Source organism: Sinocyclocheilus grahami, unplaced genomic scaffold (genome assembly GCF_001515645.1).
Source record: "Sinocyclocheilus grahami isolate Dianchi unplaced genomic scaffold, SAMN03320097.WGS_v1.1 scaffold281.1, whole genome shotgun sequence".
NCBI lineage: Eukaryota > Metazoa > Chordata > Actinopteri > Cypriniformes > Cyprinidae > Sinocyclocheilus > Sinocyclocheilus grahami.
Window position 1 is genome coordinate 1,747,191 of NW_015505460.1, and position 22,303 is coordinate 1,769,493.

The 22,303-nt window shown below is 37.3% G+C and overlaps 2 protein-coding genes across 3 annotated transcripts in view; one reads left to right on the forward strand and one right to left on the reverse strand.

The window, feature by feature from the left end:
* The first annotated feature begins 265 nt into the window (after positions 1–265).
* LOC107600302 (uncharacterized) lies at positions 266–14,104 on the forward strand. Of its 2 annotated transcripts, none has more exons than XM_016292172.1 (9): positions 266–486; positions 838–889; positions 3,752–3,913; positions 6,988–7,179; positions 8,542–8,796; positions 8,872–8,958; positions 9,887–9,989; positions 10,063–10,107; positions 11,322–14,104. In XM_016292172.1, the coding sequence occupies exons 1-9, from the start codon at positions 419–421 to the stop codon at positions 13,658–13,660; spliced, it is 3,303 nt and encodes a 1,100-aa protein (XP_016147658.1). In that variant the 5' UTR covers positions 266–418; the 3' UTR covers positions 13,661–14,104. The 2 variants fall into 2 exon arrangements, with proteins under 2 accessions (XP_016147658.1, XP_016147659.1); XM_016292173.1 differs by having other exon boundaries at positions 6,988–7,173.
* A 2,571-nt stretch (positions 14,105–16,675) lies between these two features.
* The window catches only part of LOC107600304 (retinoid isomerohydrolase), an 11,075-nt gene continuing 5,447 nt past the window's right edge, over positions 16,676–22,303 (reverse strand). The window contains exons 6-11 of the mRNA XM_016292174.1: positions 21,736–21,883; positions 21,562–21,643; positions 19,459–19,591; positions 19,177–19,316; positions 18,337–18,466; positions 16,676–17,383 (exon numbers count right to left, since the gene is read on the reverse strand). Of these exons, the coding sequence (XP_016147660.1) occupies positions 17,375–17,383; positions 18,337–18,466; positions 19,177–19,316; positions 19,459–19,591; positions 21,562–21,643; positions 21,736–21,883 (642 nt within the window). The 3' untranslated portion in view covers positions 16,676–17,374. The remainder of the gene's footprint in view (positions 17,384–18,336; positions 18,467–19,176; positions 19,317–19,458; positions 19,592–21,561; positions 21,644–21,735; positions 21,884–22,303) is intronic.

Sequence of the window (22,303 nt, forward strand, 5' to 3'; positions counted from 1 at the left end):
AATATTATATACAGTGGGGCAAAAAAGTATTTAGTCAGCCACCAATTGTGCAAGTTCTCCCACTTAAAAAGATGAGAGAGGCCTGTAATTTTCATCATAGGTATACCTCAACATTATCTCGGTGACTGATTGCATTTTTGGGCATTAGGGAATTTTCCAGCTGCAAGCGCACATAGGCTTATGCATACGTAGGCTATGTTAGTGACCACTGGCGGTGTGTTGAGCCGGGTTCTTCCTCGAGTAGCTACCGTGGGGCCGGTTCTGCTTCAGTGTCCGTGATCACGTGATTGCCGCAGCCGAAGGAGAGCGCAGAGCGACTCGAGGAGAACGTCTCTTTTGCGCACCTTTATTTGACAGCATGCATTTCACAGAGAGTGGGACATTATTCTGAAGGCTGTGCGTTAACTGTGTGTCACGCATGAATATGCTGCGCTTTATTCTGGACTGTCTGCGGCCGGCACGAGCTCGCGCTGCAGCCGCTGCCAGGTACACAAACGCGCGCGCAGCCTTGTCTTTACGCAGCGAAGCAGCTGCATGCCATAATGCGATTTATCCTTCAGAAATCATCATCACCTTTCGTGTCGAGGTGATTCATGCACTGATGCAATGCCGTAATATTTGCATGCGCTGCAGAGCTGTGATTCATCATCTGACACATGGGTTGCATAATTTCACTCATTCAATCATTTACACATTTCTGCAGCAATCTCGTGTTTGCATGCGCTTAACTGAGAGAATCGTGCTGAAATCTTGCAGAAGTATTGGCATCTCGGTTTCCATCATTTTGAGATATAGCCTGTACGTGATAGATTTTCTTTTGGTTTTATGCTGTTTCAGAGACACGGAGCTTGAGGCTCAGGTCAACACTTCAGATGAGAATGAAATCAAGGTACTGTTATTTTCTACGCATGTTTCTATGCACAGAAACTGAAAAACTGGCCTCACCGATTAGCGCCATAGTAGCATATTTTATTTTATTTTTTTCAATCAAACCAAAACGTCGCGTTGCATCGCGTTTTGTGTGACATGTCCTTATTTTTCGTGATATGGTTTGTCAAAACGCGCGCGCTTGTGTGTTGTGTTGGAGATCAGCAACATGTGTGATAGCATAGAGTTAATAAAAGTAATTGCATGGTACAACGGGGCTAAAGGCACCTAGAAAATGAGCTTTTGTACGCCTCCCATAGTGCATGAATTGTTCAAAAAAATCACGAGGTAAGAGTGCAGTTTGCTCTTGACTTGGGGTAAAAAAAAAAATATAATAATAATTTACCTAAAATATGTTTTGAGGAAGATGTCAGTTAATATAGATGAAAAAGACCCGGACAAAGAATACATTTTTTAAAGTAGGCCTACGAAAAAAATGTATTTAAACAATTAAAGGTTCTGGAAGTTTCTTACATTGTCTAACAGAGATCCCCTAATTTAAAATGGCATTATAGTACTATCACTAAATACAAAACAAAAATTATGGTTTCTTTAAAAATATTATGATTATGTCTAAGACATATGCCCATTATCTCAACACAGATGCCATACAGAATTTAAAGGGATAGTTCACCCAAAGATGAAAATTCTGTCATTAATTACTCACCCTCATGTCGTTCCAAACCCGTTTCACCTTCGTTCATCTTCGGAACAAAATTGAAGATATTTTTGATGAAATCCGAGAGCTCTCTGACCCTCCCATAGACAGCAATGTAAGTAACACGATCAACGTCCAGAGACGTAGCAAGGAGACCGGTAAAATAATTCATGTGACATCAGGGGTTCAACCGTAATTTTATGAAGCTACGAGAATACTTTTTGGGCGCAAAAGAAAAAAAAAATAACGACTTTATTCAACAATTCGTCTCCTCCGCGTCACCCTGGTGCCATTTTGGAGAATATACGTAAACAGCTTATGCTGTTCTGGTCAGCTGCGTCACGCGGATACGTTTTCTACATTTATTTACGCTTTGATTTGAACGAAAACATCGTATCCGCTTGCCACAGCTGACCAGAATTGCTGTCTATGGAGGGTCAGAGAGCTCTCGGAATGCATCAAAAATATCTTAATTTGTGTTCTGAAGATGAACGAAGGTCTTACGGGTTTGGAACGACATGAAGGTGAGTAATTAATAACAGAATTTTCATTTTTGGGTGAACTATCCCTTTAACACGGATGAAAACAAGGCTGTGAGGGACACACACTGTACTTCAGTCCCTCACAGCCTTGCTTTCATTCCTGTAAAAAATGTAATATGCTGCTATACTGACTAAGGTCTTTTAAACATTTGAACAGAACCTTGCTGTCAGCCATCTATATTTATTGTCATGCCAATTATTCTAACAAGCTACTGAGTTCAGATGGGGACCTTTAGCCCCAACAACAAGGGTGCTTTTTGCCACAAATACCATACTCTTGCTGTTATTGAAGAGCTCTTGATTTAATTACCTAGAACAAAACTGAAAATCATTAACAAGAAGTCTAATTTTTTTTATAATTGTACAGATTCTCATATAAATCAGCTATATAAATCTATAACATGTCTATTTGTACCCAACACCTTTTCAGCGGCGCTGATTCTGAACTTTTTCCATTAATTTTTCCCATCGCAATTTTTAAAAACTCTTTAAGCATTATAAGCCATTAACCAACCCAACCAGCTACAAGGAGAATCACAAACTTTGATTTGAAGCAAAAAGGTGAATGAAAATCAGACAAAAAGACAAATGTATTTACATTGTAGAGCAAAACATACAAGTATTCTCAATTTATATTTATCACAGCTCATACTGACCTCAAACTTTTTTTCGTGTCGTGTATTTGTATTTGTTCTATTTTTAATAAATGCTGTTCTTTTAAACTTTTTATTCATCAAAAAATTCTGAAATCTCAGGTTCCCAAAAATATTAAGCAGCAAAAACTTTTAAAATTGCATTTAAAGCAGCAGAACACAGTCCACTTGTAATACAATTGTGCCAAATTCAAATGGGTTGCACAACAGCTCAGACTGGTTTGCTCAGCACTTTTTCAGCCAGTTCTGACGAGGAAACATATCAGCTCGTTTTGAGCAAGACTCTGGGTGCATCCAAGTTTTAGTTCAATTGGTAGCACTTTATTTTACAGTCCTGTTCCTCATGTACATACTATGTACTTATAGTCATTACAGTAACTAAGTACTTACTCTGAACCTAACCCTACTCCATGTACTTACCTTATATCACCAGTACTTTCTTAGGTAATACACTGCAAGTACACATACCCTAAAATAAAATGTAACCGTTCAATTTGATTTAAGTTTGCAAAGAGCTGCAAGGACATCAAGTTGACCACAAAAGCAGTGTTAAGTCGCTGGGGGATATTTGTAGCAATAGCCAACAATACATTGTATGGCTCAAAATTATACATTTCTCTTTTATGCCAAAAATCATTAGGATATTAAGTAAAGATCATGTTCCATGAAGATATTTTGTAAATTTCCTATCATAGATATATTAAAACTTAATTTTTGATTAGTAATATGCATTGCTAAGAACTTCATTTGGACAACTTTAAAGGTGATTTTCTCAATATTTGCATTTTTTTGCACCCTCAGATTCCAGATTTTCAAATAGATGTATATATTGCCAAATATCGTCCTATCATAACAAACCATACATCAATGGAAAGCTTATTTAAGATCATGTATAAATAAAAAAATAAAAAAAGGCTCATGACTGGTTTTGTGGTCCAGGGTCACACATATGCTTATGAATGTATCCTCAGGGTCTGCAGGATGAGGTGCACATGGAACAGGAGACCCTTCAGACGGTCAAGGCCTTGCGCCGTAACACGCAGGAGACCGTGGAGATGCTGGAGGACAGGAAGACACAGCTGAAGGAAGAACTGAAGATCATCTATGACCTCCAGAAACAGGAGAGGGAAGTGGTAAGCAAGCTTAAGATACCAAAGATTTCTGCAGAAGGAATTCTGCTGTTGTTCCAGGTTAATCAAAGGGTGATACATTTCTATTGCCAGTGTCAAAGCCTTGGATTCGGTCGCCAGCTCTCTTTGTCTGATTAAATACAAGGCTGCGTTCTGAATCATCGACAAAGTCATGCTGGCGGGACGGCCAGCCAAAAGAGCACTGCAGCAGCCTAGTCTTGAAATGCCAAGAAATTAGTTGACAGAGCTGCTCAGTCTGTGCCTTTTATGGTAATGTTTCCTCTGTTACAGAGATTCCAAGTTTGCTTAAGCTATAAGATTGACTGATACTTGATTGTACACTTTTCTAAATGTGGTGGGTCTCTAATAGCTTACAAACAGCATTACAGCACTGCATTCAGCAGGAAACAGCAGCGTGTTCACAGGTGAATAACTTAATCAATGCACTGTTCATATTATGCTAAAGTGCAGAATGTTACAGAAATGAGCTGAAAAGCTGAACAAGCCTAAACAATGAACTCACATGGTGGAAGCTAAATAGTGTCAAGTTGGTTCCCAGTTTCTGTCTCTCCTTGATTAATTTAGTTCCTCTGTGCCCTTATTTGGTCATGTTCCTGTTCTCGTCTAATCTTCATTAGCTTACCTCACCTGTGTCTAGTTTATCACCCTCATTATCCTGTGTATATTAGTTGGCCTCTTGTTTTTCTCCTTTGTTCAGAATTGTTGTATGTTATCCTGTCTGTCTGTGTGTGTGTGTGTGTGTGTGTGTGTGTGTGTGTGTGTGTGTCCGTCCCTCTTCATCGTGTGGGTTTTGTTGTTCTAATCTTCGTCTCCCTAACAGCAGTATTGTGACAAGAACTACACAAAGTTTTAATACCACAACATGCCCATAACATTATTTACAAAATAATTTGAAGTGGTGTTTAGATATATTTGCACAGACTCTTCAGAGGTGGCATGAGTGCATTTACATTCCAATTAGAATTGCATAAATAATGCTTTTAAATCAATCAGTTTTAAATGGGAATTAATAGATTTGAATATGAAACTGCCAGTAGGTGGCAGCAAGTCTTGATGAGTGAGTCATTCATTCAACCGATTCTTTCAAACAGCGGATTTATTTAGAAACGAAGCAAGTGACTGGGTTTATACAGGAGTCACAAAATCAAGTTTTCGTTCTCAGAGATACACAACAGTTATGCTGTGGCTTCGATTGAACTATTTTCCTGGCGAATTTGAGCAAAAACTGACAATACTGAGTTTAAAATGTAACACAATATTAACTTGCATAAAATCAGTATCACATTTGCAACTGTGCAGATATTCAGGAAAAAGCACTCCTGCTCGTGTGATATTGCTAAAATGTATAATTTGATATACATATCAAATAAAAATGGATAGAAGGAAATTTTTACCTTCATATCTTGTATTTTAGGGACATCAGACTGCATTCTAGTAGGCTTCATCACAGAGTCAGTGGTTGTGCATCATGATCGTCATAACGCAGCTGCATGCCATGTAAGATAATTGCCAGTTGAAAGAGCTTTGTGTCTTCAGTGGTTTTTGTGGAAGCCGACACACATCCCCCATATTCCCTAGAAAGCCATTAGTCGACATATCAATTACTCAGAACGGAAGTAGATGAGATCTGCAGTTGCTTGGTACTTGAAGCAGACGACAGCATTGATGGAGCCATAAAAGGAAGGAGATACTGTTTTTTGAACGGACTAACAACATTGTTGTATCTACTGTAGATGCAAAACTACAGTACAATCAGAGTGATTTTCACTTACATGGCAAGCTTATTGGATTCAGACTCATGCATCAGTTGTACCCACTTCGCAACCTGTCCACACTCGAAACGCTGTCTAAAAAAAAGCGAAAAAAGCCAAATAAGAATCGTAGTGTTTCAGATAAGACCAGATAATGGCCAAATTGGAGCAAACAGACAGTTAAAAGAGGCTCTCACTGCTTTGAATGTTAGTAAATCTTCACAAAGACATTCTCAACAGAACGCCAAATCCAAGATTCACCATGCATGCCATACTTCTTTTATTTAATGGTTTAACAGTTTAATTTTGTTTATATTCGTGATGCATATCGCCTACTACTGGGCAGTTACGCAATCACTTTTAATCTTTTAAGATTTAAGATTTAATTCGTTTTTTTTTTATTACTGTGAACAAGTACTACCATATTTGTTTGATGCTAAATATATACATTTAAAAAAGAAAGACTGATTGAACTTATAACAATCTTGCAAAGGTAATAAAGCTGGATGTGTTAATTTATTTTTTTATCTTTACCATATTTAACATAAATGGTTCATAGAGCATTATTTTCTGTTTTAACTGGTATATAGTACAGTCATCTGTAAATAATTTTTTCCATTGATTTTCTTGAAACCCCTAAAAAACATGTAGCCTACACAATAAACTTTTTTGTGCCCTCGAGAAACTATTCACATGCGTATGGGAATTTTTTGCATGCTTACGCATTACAATTTCTAGCTTTATATAACCTACTTCCTTTGTGCATCCCTGCCATCTTACTATGAATAAAACAAGAGCATGGATGCACATGAATGAACATATCTATTTGCTCAAAATTTGGCTTTTCTGACGGTAGTACCTCTAATATCAAGGCCTACTGTCCAACTTAACACATCCTCTGTGGTGGCACAGAAACCATGACACGAAATGGGCTGATGGCATAAAATGTGCCAAGTTCAAGGGTTTATAAAAAAGACAGGTACTGTAAAAAAAGTATTTAAAATTTGGCTTTTGTTAGGGCAGTATGCCATATTTCAAGGCCTTAGGTCTCTTTAATGCATACTTTGTGGAGGCCAAGAAAACACATCGCAAAATGGGCTGATGGCACAATATTTGGCTCAGTGTGCATTGTCCTAAAATGCACACATAAAAATCTGTATACCTGGAAAATACTTAAATAAAATTCCATACCTTTCCGAACCCCGTAGGAACCCTGTAGGGTGTATCTTACTCTGTGCACCAGAGCGAAAACAGCATATAGCCTAATATTTGTGCGATGCCGTCTGTGTGTGTGTTTGTGTGCAGCTGCAGTCGCTGCAGGAGGAGCAGCAGGAGCTGGAGCAGACCGCGCAGCAGTATGATGTTGAGCTGTGTGCCGCGGCCGAAGATCTCCTGCAGCTCCAGCGGGAAGTGGCTTACGCTAAAGCACACGCAGAAAGCCTGCATCTACGGGTCACTCCGCTGCAGGACTTAATCGAGGAGATTATACAGGTCACAGTTCAGTCACCTTCCTCTTTTTCTCCTTGCATATTTTTGGGACCAGTTCACCCAAAATGTTTGGTAATATTTCTGATCTTGTGAGGAGGTGAAAGCTTTAAATTAAAAGTGCAAACATTCCATTGGCTTCTAATTAGTAACTAGTTATTATTTTATTATCCGATTAAAATAGGTGAAACCAATTTCAAAAAGGTTAAAAGTGGTTTTAGATGGCAAATATTGACTTTCCATAATTAATGAATGCACTAATTGATTAATTTGGAATACGGTTTAACAAATTTTATTTGATCTTTTTGGTTAGTTTTATAAAAAGTCTAGCTATACTACATCCCTGTGGATCCAAAATGAAAGCATAGTCTTTAGGAGTGAGTGGGAATCCGTGGAAATCCATAAAAACTTCATACAAATAAAAAATGTGCATGAAATGTCACAATACCAACATTTCAGTAGTTTATTTTTAATACCGGTAAAAAGGTCACAATTCTTGATGCCAATTTGGAGAGCAACAGCTAGTTTGCTATTGTAAGATGTAAGATATTTTTAAAAAACATGTTTTTATTGTTACTTTTATGTAACATTCTTAGTCACGTGTGATAACCTCGGATTTATTTAATAAGGTAAGAAAGATAATAATTATCTTACAATAACATAACTTTTACATCAGAGTGGTCACCAGCACCTGGTTTAGACCTCACTGACAAATAAAAGCTGTTGTATGTCAATCGTAACAATTACTGTCAAATATGGTAGCTGTGTGACCAGTGAAAGCTCAAACTCAAATTGTACAGCAACTGTTGCCATATGGGCAGAAAAAAATCACAGTTTCCTATCTGGTCCCCCCATCAGATATAATCAACCCAAAATGAGGGGAATTAAAAAGAAATCACATCCATTCTTTCTCATTCCAGATGCTTCAAACCTTTACACTATATTTACCCAGGTACCCCCAAAAAATTAAGACTGAGACTCCTAAGTGGAACTTTCCGCGATCTTGATCATTACATGTGAACCTTAGTTTTAAGATCAATTCAGATCAATTGGGACACCTTTTTACCATTGAGATGACTGGGGAAAATGTACCAATTATGCTGAATTAACCCTATGCATAGCTTTTAATGTGCTTTAGAGGTCAGTTTTTTGTTACAAAATTTGCATTCCATGACATAAGAGGTGAAAACAAGTAAAATAATGTACAGAAATAGTGGATTTGCAATGCAAATATGTCAAGGTAATCACCGTTATGTTAAAAATGGTCAAGCAACTTCTGATTGATTGACCCATCAAAAATACTGTCTCTATCTGCAAACTTGTTGACACTCTGTAAACATCATGTTGTGTTTTTTAATTTCCTTTTTTGACTAGGTTAAAAAGAAGCTGGCTGAGCTGGTTGCTGGCCTCATAACCGGTGAAAGTTCAGTGGCTGAGATGACAGAAGAAGCTCCTTGTGTCGGTTTGGATCAGGCGTTGGAAGAACACATGGATGATGTAGAAAGCGAGTGTAATCATGTCTACAGTGAGAAGAGCAAGTCCAAACCGGAAAGAGAGGAAGTGAATGATGTCGAGCAAGAGAACACTGTAGAGGAGCTCAATAAAATGCAGTGTTCAATGGAGAACTTGGTATGAACATTAGCATTCATGTGAATGTGTCATTTGCTACTAGTTACTAGTTTGTTGATGTGCTACTGATTCCAGAAGAGCAGTGGCTCATCGTCTTTCACTGAGATCACACTGACAGAGGTCAAAGAGGAGGATGTTATGTTCAGATCAACCACTCCGCAGGTAGGACACACATGCACCGTGATACAGTATGACTGAGCATGTACCTGTAAGATGTGTTCAGTCATTTTTACGTACAGCTATTTAAATAACTCTGAACTCCTTTAGAGTGCTTCAGTTCGGTTGATTGCCTAAAAATTGTATTGTATGCTTAGGTGCTGTTTGTATTTTTTTTTATCGTAAAACACCAGTTATTTAGGACTACAAACAGGCTAAGTTCATATACTTGTTTCTCCAAAAAAACATGGCTACTGCCAGTTATTCTACTTTTGATATGTGTGTTCTGTGTCTAAATGTCTGTTTTTGTTTTGGTCTGTGTGACTCCGCCCACTACCAGATTCCCAATAGTATTGCAACACCCCAGGTTGCCAGTTGCCGTAAAACATGTATTTTTTTTTATCGTAAAACACCAGTTATTTAGGACTACAAACAGGCTAAGTTCATATACTTGTTTCTCCAAAAAAACATGGCTACTGCCAGTTATTCTACTTTTGAAATGTGTGTTCTGTATCTAAATGTCTGTTTTTGTTTTGGTCTGTGTGACTCCACCCACTGCCAGATTCCCAATAGTATTGCAACACCCCAGGTTGCCAGTTGCCGTAAAACACTGCATTTTGTAGCCATGGAAGTCAGCAAATGAACCGAGCCAGAGATCGCAGATTCCACCGAACCTAAAAAGCCTCAGTATCCATCTGAAACGCTCTTTGACCAGAGGAAACACGGATAATACAACTCATAAGTTTATGGTTTAAAGCTCATTGCCTAACATTGTCAGTCTCATTCTTTGTTACATCTGGCAACCCGTGTGAGCGTCACACACTGGGCTTCGGACCTCATGACCACTGATGTGTTCCCATTGTTTCGTTATGCAGCGTTGAGTTTCCTGCAAAATCTGGACACTCAATAACGTATGTTTTCTCTCTTCAAACAGTCTGACTCTTCTGACATGGAGAAGGAGGACTTTGAGATTATTCATCCCAGTCAGACGACAAACAAACAGTTTGACTTCTTCCATCCAAACCCCTTCACTGATGGCGAGTGATTGTTATGGCATGATCGTGTTCATACTTTTTCATGTTACTCAACTTATTTTTCACTAATTTCCAGGTGATGTATTTGGAGAGGACCACTTTCCAAAGGTTGACGTAACAGGTTAGTAACTTTCTGTTTTAAACCTTACCTGTAATGATGTATAATTACATTCTTGATACAAAGTTTTTTCAAACTATAACTAAAACTGCATCAATGCACAACTTTAAAACTAACTTCCAATGCTACCAGCTACTAATTTAAGCACAGTTACAGAACTATAGTCACTATACATTAGGGTGAGAGCACTACACAATTTTTTTATAAAATAGGGTAACAATTTAACATTAGGGAGTTAGAACCGTTAAAACCTTGGGTTGTGAAATCCTCCCATTATTTCAACAGGTTGCATGCTGTGTTTGTCCAATAAAAGATATTGCAGATATCCAAATAAAACCCAGGGTTAACATGTGGTTTAGTGTGAAACTATGAAACCTGAAGATTAGGGAATCATTTGAACAGTGTGAAACATGGAAAAATAACCAGAATTCTGTTAACCCATGGCTTACAATGACAAAGCTGAACAATTTTAGGGCCGGGTTCACTAACATATTGTTCCAACGCAAACCTTCTTTTAGCGTAAAAAATTACTGTCAGGATTTACAAAAGACTCTGTGAAACATTAGCACTTAAAATCCGTGGACAAGTATTTTTCAGAATAAACTTATTGCATATGCATTTGTAGGAGTTTCCCTTTTAGATGCAAACATTTATGGGAGGAGTTTTTTAACCGAATCATGTAATGTGATTTAATTTACGGTAGTCAGTTTACTGGTATTTGAGCTACTATTTAATGCTCTCCAGAAAAGCATGTCTTAACCCAATTTGCACCTGTGTTTTTAGTAATTACCTGATTATCATCAGCTCTGCTTGATTGCGACCCGGCTCTTGGTGGATTGCATTGGTCATTATGGATTTTGATCAGGCTGTATTTTTTAAATTGCACATTGTCAGTAGAGCAACCACAAAACTTTCCACTCGCATGAGTGCTTTTATGGGATTGCGTTCTCACATTAATTTGCCTTGTTTAGTAAATCTGGGCCTAAATGTGAAAAGCCCAATTCTGCACAGGAATATCTGCATGAGAGCATGTTTGATCACTACCTAAGTTTGTCACACTAGACAGCTGCTTATCGAAAAATATGGCTTGTTACTGAAAAGTTAAAAAAACCTTAGCTGCTGATAAATATGCATACGTTTGTAGCACGGAAATGCACAGAGGAAAAGAGCAAATCAATCCATAAGACAGTGACTAATATGGTGCTGTTTTCTCTCAGAGCAATTACCCAGGGACCCGTTTAAAGGCACAGACCCTTTCGCCTCTGACTCTCTCTTGGTTAACATGTCAGAAGAAAAGTATTGTCAGGATGACTTCATCCCTGCAGAGAACAGTCTTCCAGAAACTATACACTATCACCAATCCGTCGTTAAAGACTACGGTACTTTTAACACTCCCGTCAACTTGCCACCAGATACTGATAGCACACAGTCCACTGGAAAGCGTGACAGCGGTGTGTCCATGTCCACTGAAAGCAGGAGTCTCAAATCTTGCAGCGATAATGGGTCTGAGCTTGGGACAAACGCCACACAAGACCGAAATCATGATGCTGTGCAACCAGATCTATCCGTTGAAGCTGTTAGTCCTCAGTTCAATGACGAGTGTGTCCATGAATCAGACTCTAGTCACAGTTCTACAGTGTTTAATTCCTTCGATGCCGATTCCAATGTATTCGCTGAAGAGGAGGAGGAGGACAGGGTTGACGTACAGGCTGGATCCGGTTTAATTAAAAGAGCTAACTCTCTGTGTGGTCTGCAGAGCATCATCGCAGGGTCCTATACAGGGTTTCCTCTAAGTCCATGTGACCCTGATCCTCTCCCAGGCGATTTCCAGAAGACCTTTGAACATCATATTACCACTTCTGAACTAAATGCTGCGAATGACAAAGAACTCATAAAAACTGAGAGTTTATCTCCAGATGATAGTGCAGGTCCTCTGTGTGAACAGTTGCATGATATAAACAGTAGCTCTCCTTCCATTTCTCCTTCTCAACCTTCTGCTTTAGACGAATACGACTACAAATATGGAGATATGTTCTTCTTCACTGTGAGATTAGATCCCGGTAGCCCTGAACTACATAATCAAAGTCCAGTTTGTCCTGAACACAATTATGTAAAGAAAGAGGAGTCCAATTGCCAAATTAATTGGCAGGACACCTCTTTGAGCCCTGAATTTAATGATGCAGATGAATTTGAATGCTCCAGTCCAAAGCCTGAAGACACAGAACAACGCAACCAGATCACTAACGACGAGAACGAAGTGGAGGTGGAAATCGCTAAACATGATGAAATATTAGTGCCTGATTCTGAAAAGGTGGTTTTAGATATCCCATGTCTTACATTTAATGATTCAAATGCTTGCCAAAGTGTGCTTGATTCAGAGTGGAATGACCAATGGACGGCAAATCCAGATGTAGCTGAACCTGTTCCTGATTCACCCATCCTGGACACGGAAAGCAATCCGCCAAATTCTACAGCTCAAGACGTCTTTTGTCTGTTTAGTAACACAGAAACATCAGCTACTGACCAGTTTTATGCCAATAAACAACTCAGCCCTGAATCTAGCAGTTCACCACACAAACCTTCTTCCTCTGAAGGCTTGGCCATGAGTAAACTTGAACTCCAGTATTTTGACCCATTTAGTCCCATACCTGCTGAGCCGGTCGAAGGCGTATCTGACTTAGAAGAAATGAACACTGTTAACTCATTCTGTCATGAAGCTCCAAGACTAGATTCTGGTTACCATGAAGTTGGTACTCCTACTCCTTTTAGTCCAGAACCTGCTGACAAAACCAAGTGTAGCATTGATCTTCAAGGCCCAGGTTTGGGAGCTAGGAAGCAGAGCAACTCTGAAATCCACGTCCCTGATCCATTTAGCCCCGAATCCGTCGATACAGGGATATTTGACTCGGAAACGGAAAACTGTGAGTCTGGTTATATGATAAGTACATGCCAACTCTTAAGTCCTCAACCAGTTTACACAGATTTAAATAATCTGGAGGAGAAGCAGATGTCCTGTGACGTGCTAAGTGATCATCTCAGTGGATCCGAACATGATGATTGTTACCCCTTTGGTTCTTGTCCATCTAATGAAGAGAGTTATGCTTATAGTAGTGAAGAAAAACTCATTGAACCAGTCCGAGAAGGATATGATGCTTCAGGAGAATCCAAACCTTGCTCTATAGTGTCAAATGCTAGTGGTTCCTCTCAAGTATTTCACTGTGGTTCGGTGTGGGGAACCTCTGAAATGAGCTTTCCCGACTCTGAAGTGCTTGGCCCAATGAAAAACAACATTTTTGATTTTAATACAATGGATGTTGGCTCATTTGTGTCCAACGAAAGCCAAGAAGCTGAAGAGGCTCAACACGGTGCTGGAAAAGTGACGAAAAACGCCGACCTGTCTGAAATTGACTATTTCTGTTCTGAGCTCAGTAAAATGGTATCCTCAAGTTCGTCTGATTCTGTTCAGCAAAGTGTTGCTGAGATGTTATTCGGCGCTGATCCCAACGCCTCAAGCTTTTACCCCTGGGATTTTGAAAAGCCACAACACAGTTGTTAGTTTTCACACCCATTGTGCTTTAATCGCTCTCATTAAATCACGGTTGCATTTTCACATGACTTTCCATTGTTACATGGAGAAAAAAGAAACTAATTGTCTAAGTGTAAACATTTGTAAATGTCAGAGTGTCTAAACTTAATGCGATTCACTTTTGTAGCTGCATTTCTAATTGTTGTAGTCTTTCCATTATTTTATTTATTTATTTTCAAATGCCAATTATAACCAAATACTAACTGCTGATATGTAGCATAATAAATATGTAACATTTTAAACTTCCTCTGTTGGACTTTGGAGTTACGTCCATTCAACATGAATGCTGAGATTATTTTCACTAAATGCATTTGGAAGACATATTCAAATGCAGTGCATGTATCGTATATGTGTGTACAGATAGCAAGTGACATTTATCAACAAATTAATTTTTAGTAAATGGACAGATGTGGAACAAAAGTTATTTCTTTTTTATTTATTATTTGTCTTAGATCTAATATTTTATTTACTTTATGTGAAAATTTTACTGAGATATTTGTTTGTTGTGCTCAAGCAACTGCACCTTAAGATGATTTCCCCGAAAACACATGAAGAAACATGGCTGCATGATAAACATTTAAAACCACTTATTAAAAATGCTTACCGTATTACTAACCTTCAAACAGATCAATAAAAAATGCAATTTCATTAAATGTTATGCATAAGGCAGAGGCCATAATTTTGCCATTTACAGTGTGAGAGCTTACCATGACTAATAAATGAGCTAACTCTAATCTGAAAAGGTCACTCTCAGTCATACAACATTTTATCAAAACAACAATTACAGTAAGACTGCACAATATGCACTTCAGTAGTATAAAGGACCTTACTATGTACATTAAAGCTAGGGTAGGCAGTTCATGCTCTACTGGTGTCATCTAGCATATCCACCAAAATAAAGAATGTTTTCAAACAAACTTTACAAAAACACTGTTTACCATTGATTTACCCTGTTGTCTGTGACTGTGCATTTTGACAAGTGCATTTGAATGTCTCTCATCTGAGACAACATTATCAGTTCTTGGAGTCTCTACTACCAAACATTTGAGTTGAATCAGGTGTGTTTGATTAGAAGACATACAAAATGAGTACTTCAGTTCCAGGATTGGAGTCACTGCTACAGAAAACAAAGCAGGTATAGAAGAGGGATCGATGGCTGTATATGTCAATACTATTTAAAACATGTTGCATTGCTACTGAATTAAATGCAGTGGTGTATAAAGTGTACCTGAAAGCCATACTCAAGTATCATACAGATATCCTACCAGAAAATGGCTTTGGTAGAAGTTGAAGTCACCGTTTAGAATATTACTTGAGTAAAAAGTCTTAAAGTATGTAATATTTATTGTACTTAAGTACGAAAAGTATTTTTTTAATCTTAAATGTACTTAAGTATTGAAAGTAAAAGTACAAGTAAATGCAAAAATGGAAAAGAAGCAAATAAATATATATATATTAATATAATAATATTCCATTTTATATTTTTGGGTATGAATAAGAAGCACTTCATCCGGTACTTAGTGTCTTTCATTCCAACATGTCTGGAATCTGCATCTGAAATAGCATTTAGATGTATTTACACAGTTTAATGTAGGCCTATCTCAGAGGGGACATGGATGCATTTAACCTGCAGTTACAGATAAATAAATAATGTTTTATTTTTAACAAAACGTTGAATACTGTAATTTGAAATTATTTTAAAACATAAAAAATAGTCGAACTGTGAAATTAAAACCGCCAGTAGGTGACAGCAAGTGACTGTTAATGAGTGAGTCATTGAGATTCAACCGATTCATTCAGATACAAAGCATTTGACTGTGTTAATGAGTGAATCACTGAATCATTTATTCAACCGATTTGTTCAAAAAGCTGATTCATTCAATAAGTAAACACCGTCCTTTGCTCAGAGACGCAAAACAGTGCGTGCACTCTGTGCGTGATCTGGTGATATAGCTTACTTGATGATGTCCGATCGCACATCATTACAACAACACTTACCATATTATCGCAGAAGATGCTGTATCGCACACCCCAGACTCGACTTGAGTGGAAAATGAATCATCCGCGGTTGTGTGGGCACTTGTTTGCACGTGAGCATGAGTCTAACTTGCAAACGCCAGACCACTGATTCGTCAAACCTGCTTCCCTGCAGTCCGTGTTCTTCTGACTATTTTGTAGTAAGTAACGAATATGCTTCAGGGAAATGTATCGGAGTAAAAGACAACAGCACAGGTGAGAATATATGAAGTATATATGAAGAATAATATATCGAATGAAGCCAGAACTAAAGATGATCGCAGTACATTTCTGGCAGAGCATAAAACTCTGGTTGATGTCCATGAGTTCAGCAGTCATTGCATGCTAAGAATATGTAACAACAAAGTACTCAATGTGACTACTTTAGTTGACATATGATTGCTGTTGAACGTAGAGACCAAAACGTATGTATTCTACTTTGTAGTGAGTGTTCCGTGCAGGGTTGCCAGGTTTTCTCAAGAAAACCCACTCAATCGCTACTCAAAACTAACGGGTACACGGTTAAAAATCACGTTCCAGGGGATAACTATCATGTTATTAGAGTTGCTTCAACCCGCGGACATGAAAAACAACCTGCGTTAACAGTGTTAAAGTAGCCCAATTCCACGGGAAAACAGCGGACTTGGCAACACTGGTTCCGTGTCGGAATGTGTTTTTTGTTTTGGTCTGTGTGACTCCGCCCATTGCAATTTACATTGCCAGTTAATGGAAAACACAGCGTATTACATCCATGGAAGATTCACGAAGTGAGTCAAAGATTGCAGATTCTACCCGACTTAAAAAAGCCTTGGCATCCATCTGAAACGCTCTATGACCAGAGGAATATTAAAATGCAGGTAGGCTAAATCAACTAACCAAATTACAGTGTAAGGCTCATCACCTTCTGCTGTCAGTTGCACTGGATCTTGTTGCGTGTCTGGCAACCTGCGTGAGTCTCCAGTCTGAGGAAGAGAGGGCGGGAAAACGACTTCAATATTTTGAACTTGGACTGCAGTACCCATTTCCACCACTAGCTGTCACTGAACTTTTAACTACTTGTTTTTTTTCTCAAATCTAAATATGGAGTTGGATTTTCATTACAGGTAGTAATGTTGTAAATAATGTTCAAATTGTTGCACAGACTGATCGTTTCACTTCATAAGACCTCTATATATATAGTCAGGAGCCACAGATATTTTGTGTTGCCTGTATATGCTGTTTTTGACTCTCAAAGTGACGGTAGTCGTTGACTTACATTTTATGAATCACCAAGGATCACAGTTTCAGCTATTCTTTACTCTTCTACTGAAGAAGAAGAAAAATCACCTACAACTCGAATGGCCTGAGGGTGAGTACATTATCAGGAATTTTTCATTCTTTCAAGGATATGATGGCAAAATAATTATGCACTTGCAAAGACCACTTGCAAAAACAAACTTAAAGAAAATCAGAAATGTGCAATAACATGGTGTATAGTATACAGTAACTTTATCAACACCGGAGGACTCTATGTTCAGTAGATCCAGCCGTTCTATGGTTTATACATGCCATGGAAGATGACTGGAGACATGATGTCAACTTCTGCTCTTGCAATCTCAGACAGGTCCTTAGCATTCAAGATCAGGCAAAATGTAGGTCTCTGGGCTCCAGGCGACACCACAATCGTCATTAAGACACCTGTTGAGCAGTGAAGCATTGAAAAAAATACATTTATACTCACTATAAGTGCAACTACTAACATCAACTAACTCTTATTAGAGTATTAGTAGACGGGTAGGGTTAGGGTCAGGTGACATGAACCAGTCTTAAGTGTCCATTTTTTCGAAATTGAGATGTATACATCATCGGAAAGCTGAATAAATAAGCTTTCCGTTGATGTAAGGTTTGTTAGGATAGAACAATATTTGGTCGAGATACAACTATATGAAAATCTGGAATCTGAGGGTGCAAAAAAATCTAAATATTGAGAAAATCATCTTTAAAGTTGTTCAAATGAAGTTCTTAGCAATGCATATTACTAATCAGAAATGAAGTTTATATATATTTACGGTAGGAAATTTACTAAATATCTTCATGGAACATGATCTTTACTTAATACACTAATGATTTTTAGCATAAAAGAAAAATCTGTTATTTTTGACCCATACAATGTATTGTTGGCTATTGCTACAAATATCCCCCAGCGACTTAACACTGCTTTTGTGCTCCAGGGACACATATTTTAAAAAGCATTTTAAATGCATTTATGTTTTTAAGACATGTGAACATAGAACACATTTAAATAAAGACATTTAATAAAAATCAGCAAGGAACATGCTATACAAAGTAAAAAATTTTTTTATATATATATATATATAAATTAAACTAAGAATTCTAGTAGTTTTGATCTCTAGTAGGCTATTTTGCATTTAGACTAAGTGGAGGCTACTGTAAGACTGGAAATTTATTTTCTTTTCCCCGAAATACATTTTGAAATATATTTTACTAAATATATTTTCAAATTTAAAAAAAAAATAATTTTTTTGAGCCTGACTGTTTTCATCATACATTTAGCATTAAATATATTTTGGCCAGAAAAAAACAAACATATTTTGTAGTATAGGTCAAATATGAATCATTAATTTTTCTACCTTGTAGGGATCCAGAGGAAGCACGTATCGCCTGACTTCTGGCTGAGGGGCAATCATGGCATTTCTTTTCACCTCTTCCCAGTTTGCTCGGAGGTTTGCCAGCCACAGGTAGTTGTAGACAAATTCAAAGCTGAAAAAAAATGACCTTATTATAAAAATGATATCACCCGAAACCAGTTGTTAAATGTAAATGATTACAATGGTGATAAATAATAATATATGCACAACTTAACCCATGCTTATTAAATATTCCTGATAAAAGTCATCAGAAATTACAGTTGCAAATTGGTTTGACGGTTTGAAATATCACACTTCTAATAAGTACACTGACTTCTAATAAGGCTCTGATATGAATAAATAATATAAAATAATTTGCAGAAAGCACATACTTTATGCTCCAACTTGAGCCTAAAATGCCAAATAATAAGCCTTACTAGGGATAGATCCATTTCCGAAAGCATAAACTTACAATCAAATTTGATAAGTTGTAACTACTGTATACAGATAACAGTTCAATCTAGTAAGCAAATTCTAAAAACATTCTCATATGTATTGTTTATGTCAATTTTGCTATAACACTGTTTGCTATTTGCAATAGTTACTATTTTTCATAGTGTGAACTGTATTAAAACTATATTCAGCTTGGACACACACATCATTATAATTATTAATAATAATAGTAGCAGATGCAATGCACAACAGCTACAAAATAAACCAAACCACAAGTGAGATTTCACCTGAGCTACGAAACATGCCTGGTTTGAATTTCAGAAATCGGCTCACCGTATACGCTATCCACTGTATGTAGTTGCTTTAATCATTGTGTCGTACAGTACTTACCCTTTCCAGGCACACAGGTCAACAACAATGAAGCCCGAGTCCTCGTAGCAGTTGATGTGATGGAAAAGACCCATCGCAGCGGTTCTGAATTTATAGTCGATGTATTCTCCTGGATGCTTCCTCGCAATGTGTATCCAAGTCTGTAGAAATGAACACAACACACATCTAAGGTTCAAAAGACCCATACGGCATTGACTGCTCTACTCATGAAACATTAGCATCATTGGCGTAGAGTAACTCATCATGTATTATCAAGAGATGGATGAAGAAACGGGAACATACGCCTTTCTCCTCGTCGGATTCAAAGCAGTCCATATAGTTGGATCCTCGGATACTCCAGGCGCTCAGGAACTTCAGCAGGTTGATTTTAACAGGCGTCTCAACAAAGACAAAGTAGTTTTCTGTCATCCCAAAACTAGGAAGGGAAAGACATGAGAGGACAAGGTTCATCGACTGTTGATCTGGCTCCAAATGTTGCACACACTGCATTTAAGCAATACAACACACCTTTCATCAACAAGAAGGTAATATTGTTTAAACACAATATTCACAAAATGCTTTCTCCGCTAATGGAAAAAGTTCCAAATGAAACACATTAGTGTGTAATATTGCAGGTTTATTTTGTGACAACGAGCAGCTGACTACACATGATCACTTACTTATATGAGCTATACAATAAAGTTTCTTTATTCTTTATATTATTATTAACAAAGTAAAACCATAAAATAACCTTTGATAAGTTGTAATTACTGCATACTCACAGTTTGTGGAAATGATGTTTTGTTTAATACAGTTAGAAATGTTAAAAAATAACACTCATACAGTATGTTCTCATACTTAATGTTTTATTATTTATTTTTTTTAAACTCATAATTTTGTTATAATATTTTGATCTGTTTGCTATTCACAAAAGTTACTATTTACTATTTTTCAAAGTGTGATTTTTGGTGAATTTTATGAAAACTAGGTACAGTTTCACCATAAACATCATTATAATGATTAGTTACAATATTACACTGAAAAAATGATTTTTCGAAATTGTAAATAAAACAAAGGTATTGGAGTCTGTTTTACAAGAAAATACTATTTCGTTTTCTTCTACTTCATAATTTCACATTAATTAGTTATTACTTGCTACTTCTTTGTGATTAATTGTGAAATTTACCAGCAATTTCTAAGTGAAAACCGTTTCATTTTATTTATTTTTCTTCAGTGTATTGTAGACATGTGCCGTATTCGGTAATGCGATATATCACGATAATGAATATGCACGATATTGTTAGCGTGGTCACTTAAAAATACAGAGAATAATTATTTATTACAAATTATTCAGAATTTTGAATGCATTTTAAGAATACTTTTCCCATCAACTGGTCAAAATGCACAACACCGCTGTATGCTGCGTTAAAGATGCGTGCGCACTCTGATGTAAACAAGCGCGGATGAGAAGCGCACGGCGGAGCTCGTGAGAGACGCTCTGGACGAAAGCGCACTTTCACTCTCTGACAGCAGATGGCGCTGAACAGCAGAAATGCAGCCGTTACCCCAGAAACAAAGCAGCTGCACTACTTTCTGTTTCTGAAACATATTTAAATTATTTAAACAGCCATTCAGATTTGTGTATTTGCACTTAATGCACTTAAGTGCAACTTAATAGGCTATTTATTTTCAATTTTTTTTCATTATAATCTGGACTACAACATGCCCTAGATATTGTTTGCAAGTGTTTTGAAACACGTTGTTGAAATCGAAAGTTGCAACTGTGTTATTTAATGAGCTAACATGAACTAAGAGTTGTATTTTTTTTTAACAAAGATTAATAACATCTGTAGAAAATGTAGCTATTGCTCATTGTGAATGTTAATGCTAATTAGTTCACTAAGGTTAACTAATGAGGTCATATTGTAAAGTGATACCTATTGGTCTTTATAATTCTCTTGCACTTTAATCTGTGTATTTTTAAAAAGTTATTAAACCTGTTATACTGTATTATGAGAACACTTTTTTTTTCAATATCAATATCGTGATAATACCGTATACCGTGATAAAAGCATTAGCAATGAAACGCAACATGAAAATTTGATACCGGTGTAGTGTATGGAAGCCAGAATGAAGAAAAAAATACAAAATAGAAAAATATACTGTCCTCGCTTGAGTAAATTATGTTTTAGACTCTATATTTTCAAAATTAAATTAAATAGATACATGCATGCATAGTTACCTGTGCACATAGGATGGCTTAAACCTCTCCGCTGTAGTGTATGGAAGCCAGAATGAAGAAAAAAATACAAAATAGAAAAATATACTGTCCTCGCTTGAGTAAATTATGTTTTAGACACTATATTTTCAAAATTAAATTAAATAGATACATGCATGCATAGTTACCTGTGCACATAGGATGGCTTAAACCTCTCCGCACTTGGGAACTGCACAACCACCTTGGATTTCTCAATGGGGTCTGATTTGTCTGAAAGAGTTTGTTACCATTTAACCAAACCCATTAGTTATCATTTAACCAGCATTCATTAAACATTGCTCAGTGACTGAAAGACCACTTACCTTTCTGTTTAGGTGGGATTCGGACGATATTGTAGGCCAGCGAGGCTCCCTTCCCCATGCAGTTTCCGATGTTGTAGACCGTACCGTCTTTCTCGATGTGCGGATGAGCCGTTACTCCATTTATGTTCACATAGTCACACATGTCGACCTTTTGAAATGATTAGGCAATATTTCTTAAAATGCTGGAAAGATTGACACAATGTTTAAAGGGGTCATATGATGCGATTTCAAGTTTTCCTTTCTCTTTGGAGTGTTACAAGCTCTTGGTGCATAAAGAAGATCTGTAAAGTTGCAAAGACTAAAGTCTCAAATCCAAAGAGATATTCTTTTTATTAAAAGTTAAGAGTCAGCCACACCTTCCTAAAACACCTCGTTCTAACACGCCCCCACATGTCTACATCACTATGTGGGAAGATTTGCATAACGCCGGCCAAATGTTCACGCAAAGAAAGAAGGCGTAACTTTTAGTCTCGCTGTAGTATTGTTGTTGACACTGCAGCCATGTCGTGAAGACGCTGTGTTTCGTTGTGAAAGCGAAACTACTTTGTTTGGTCTTCCAAAAGAGGAC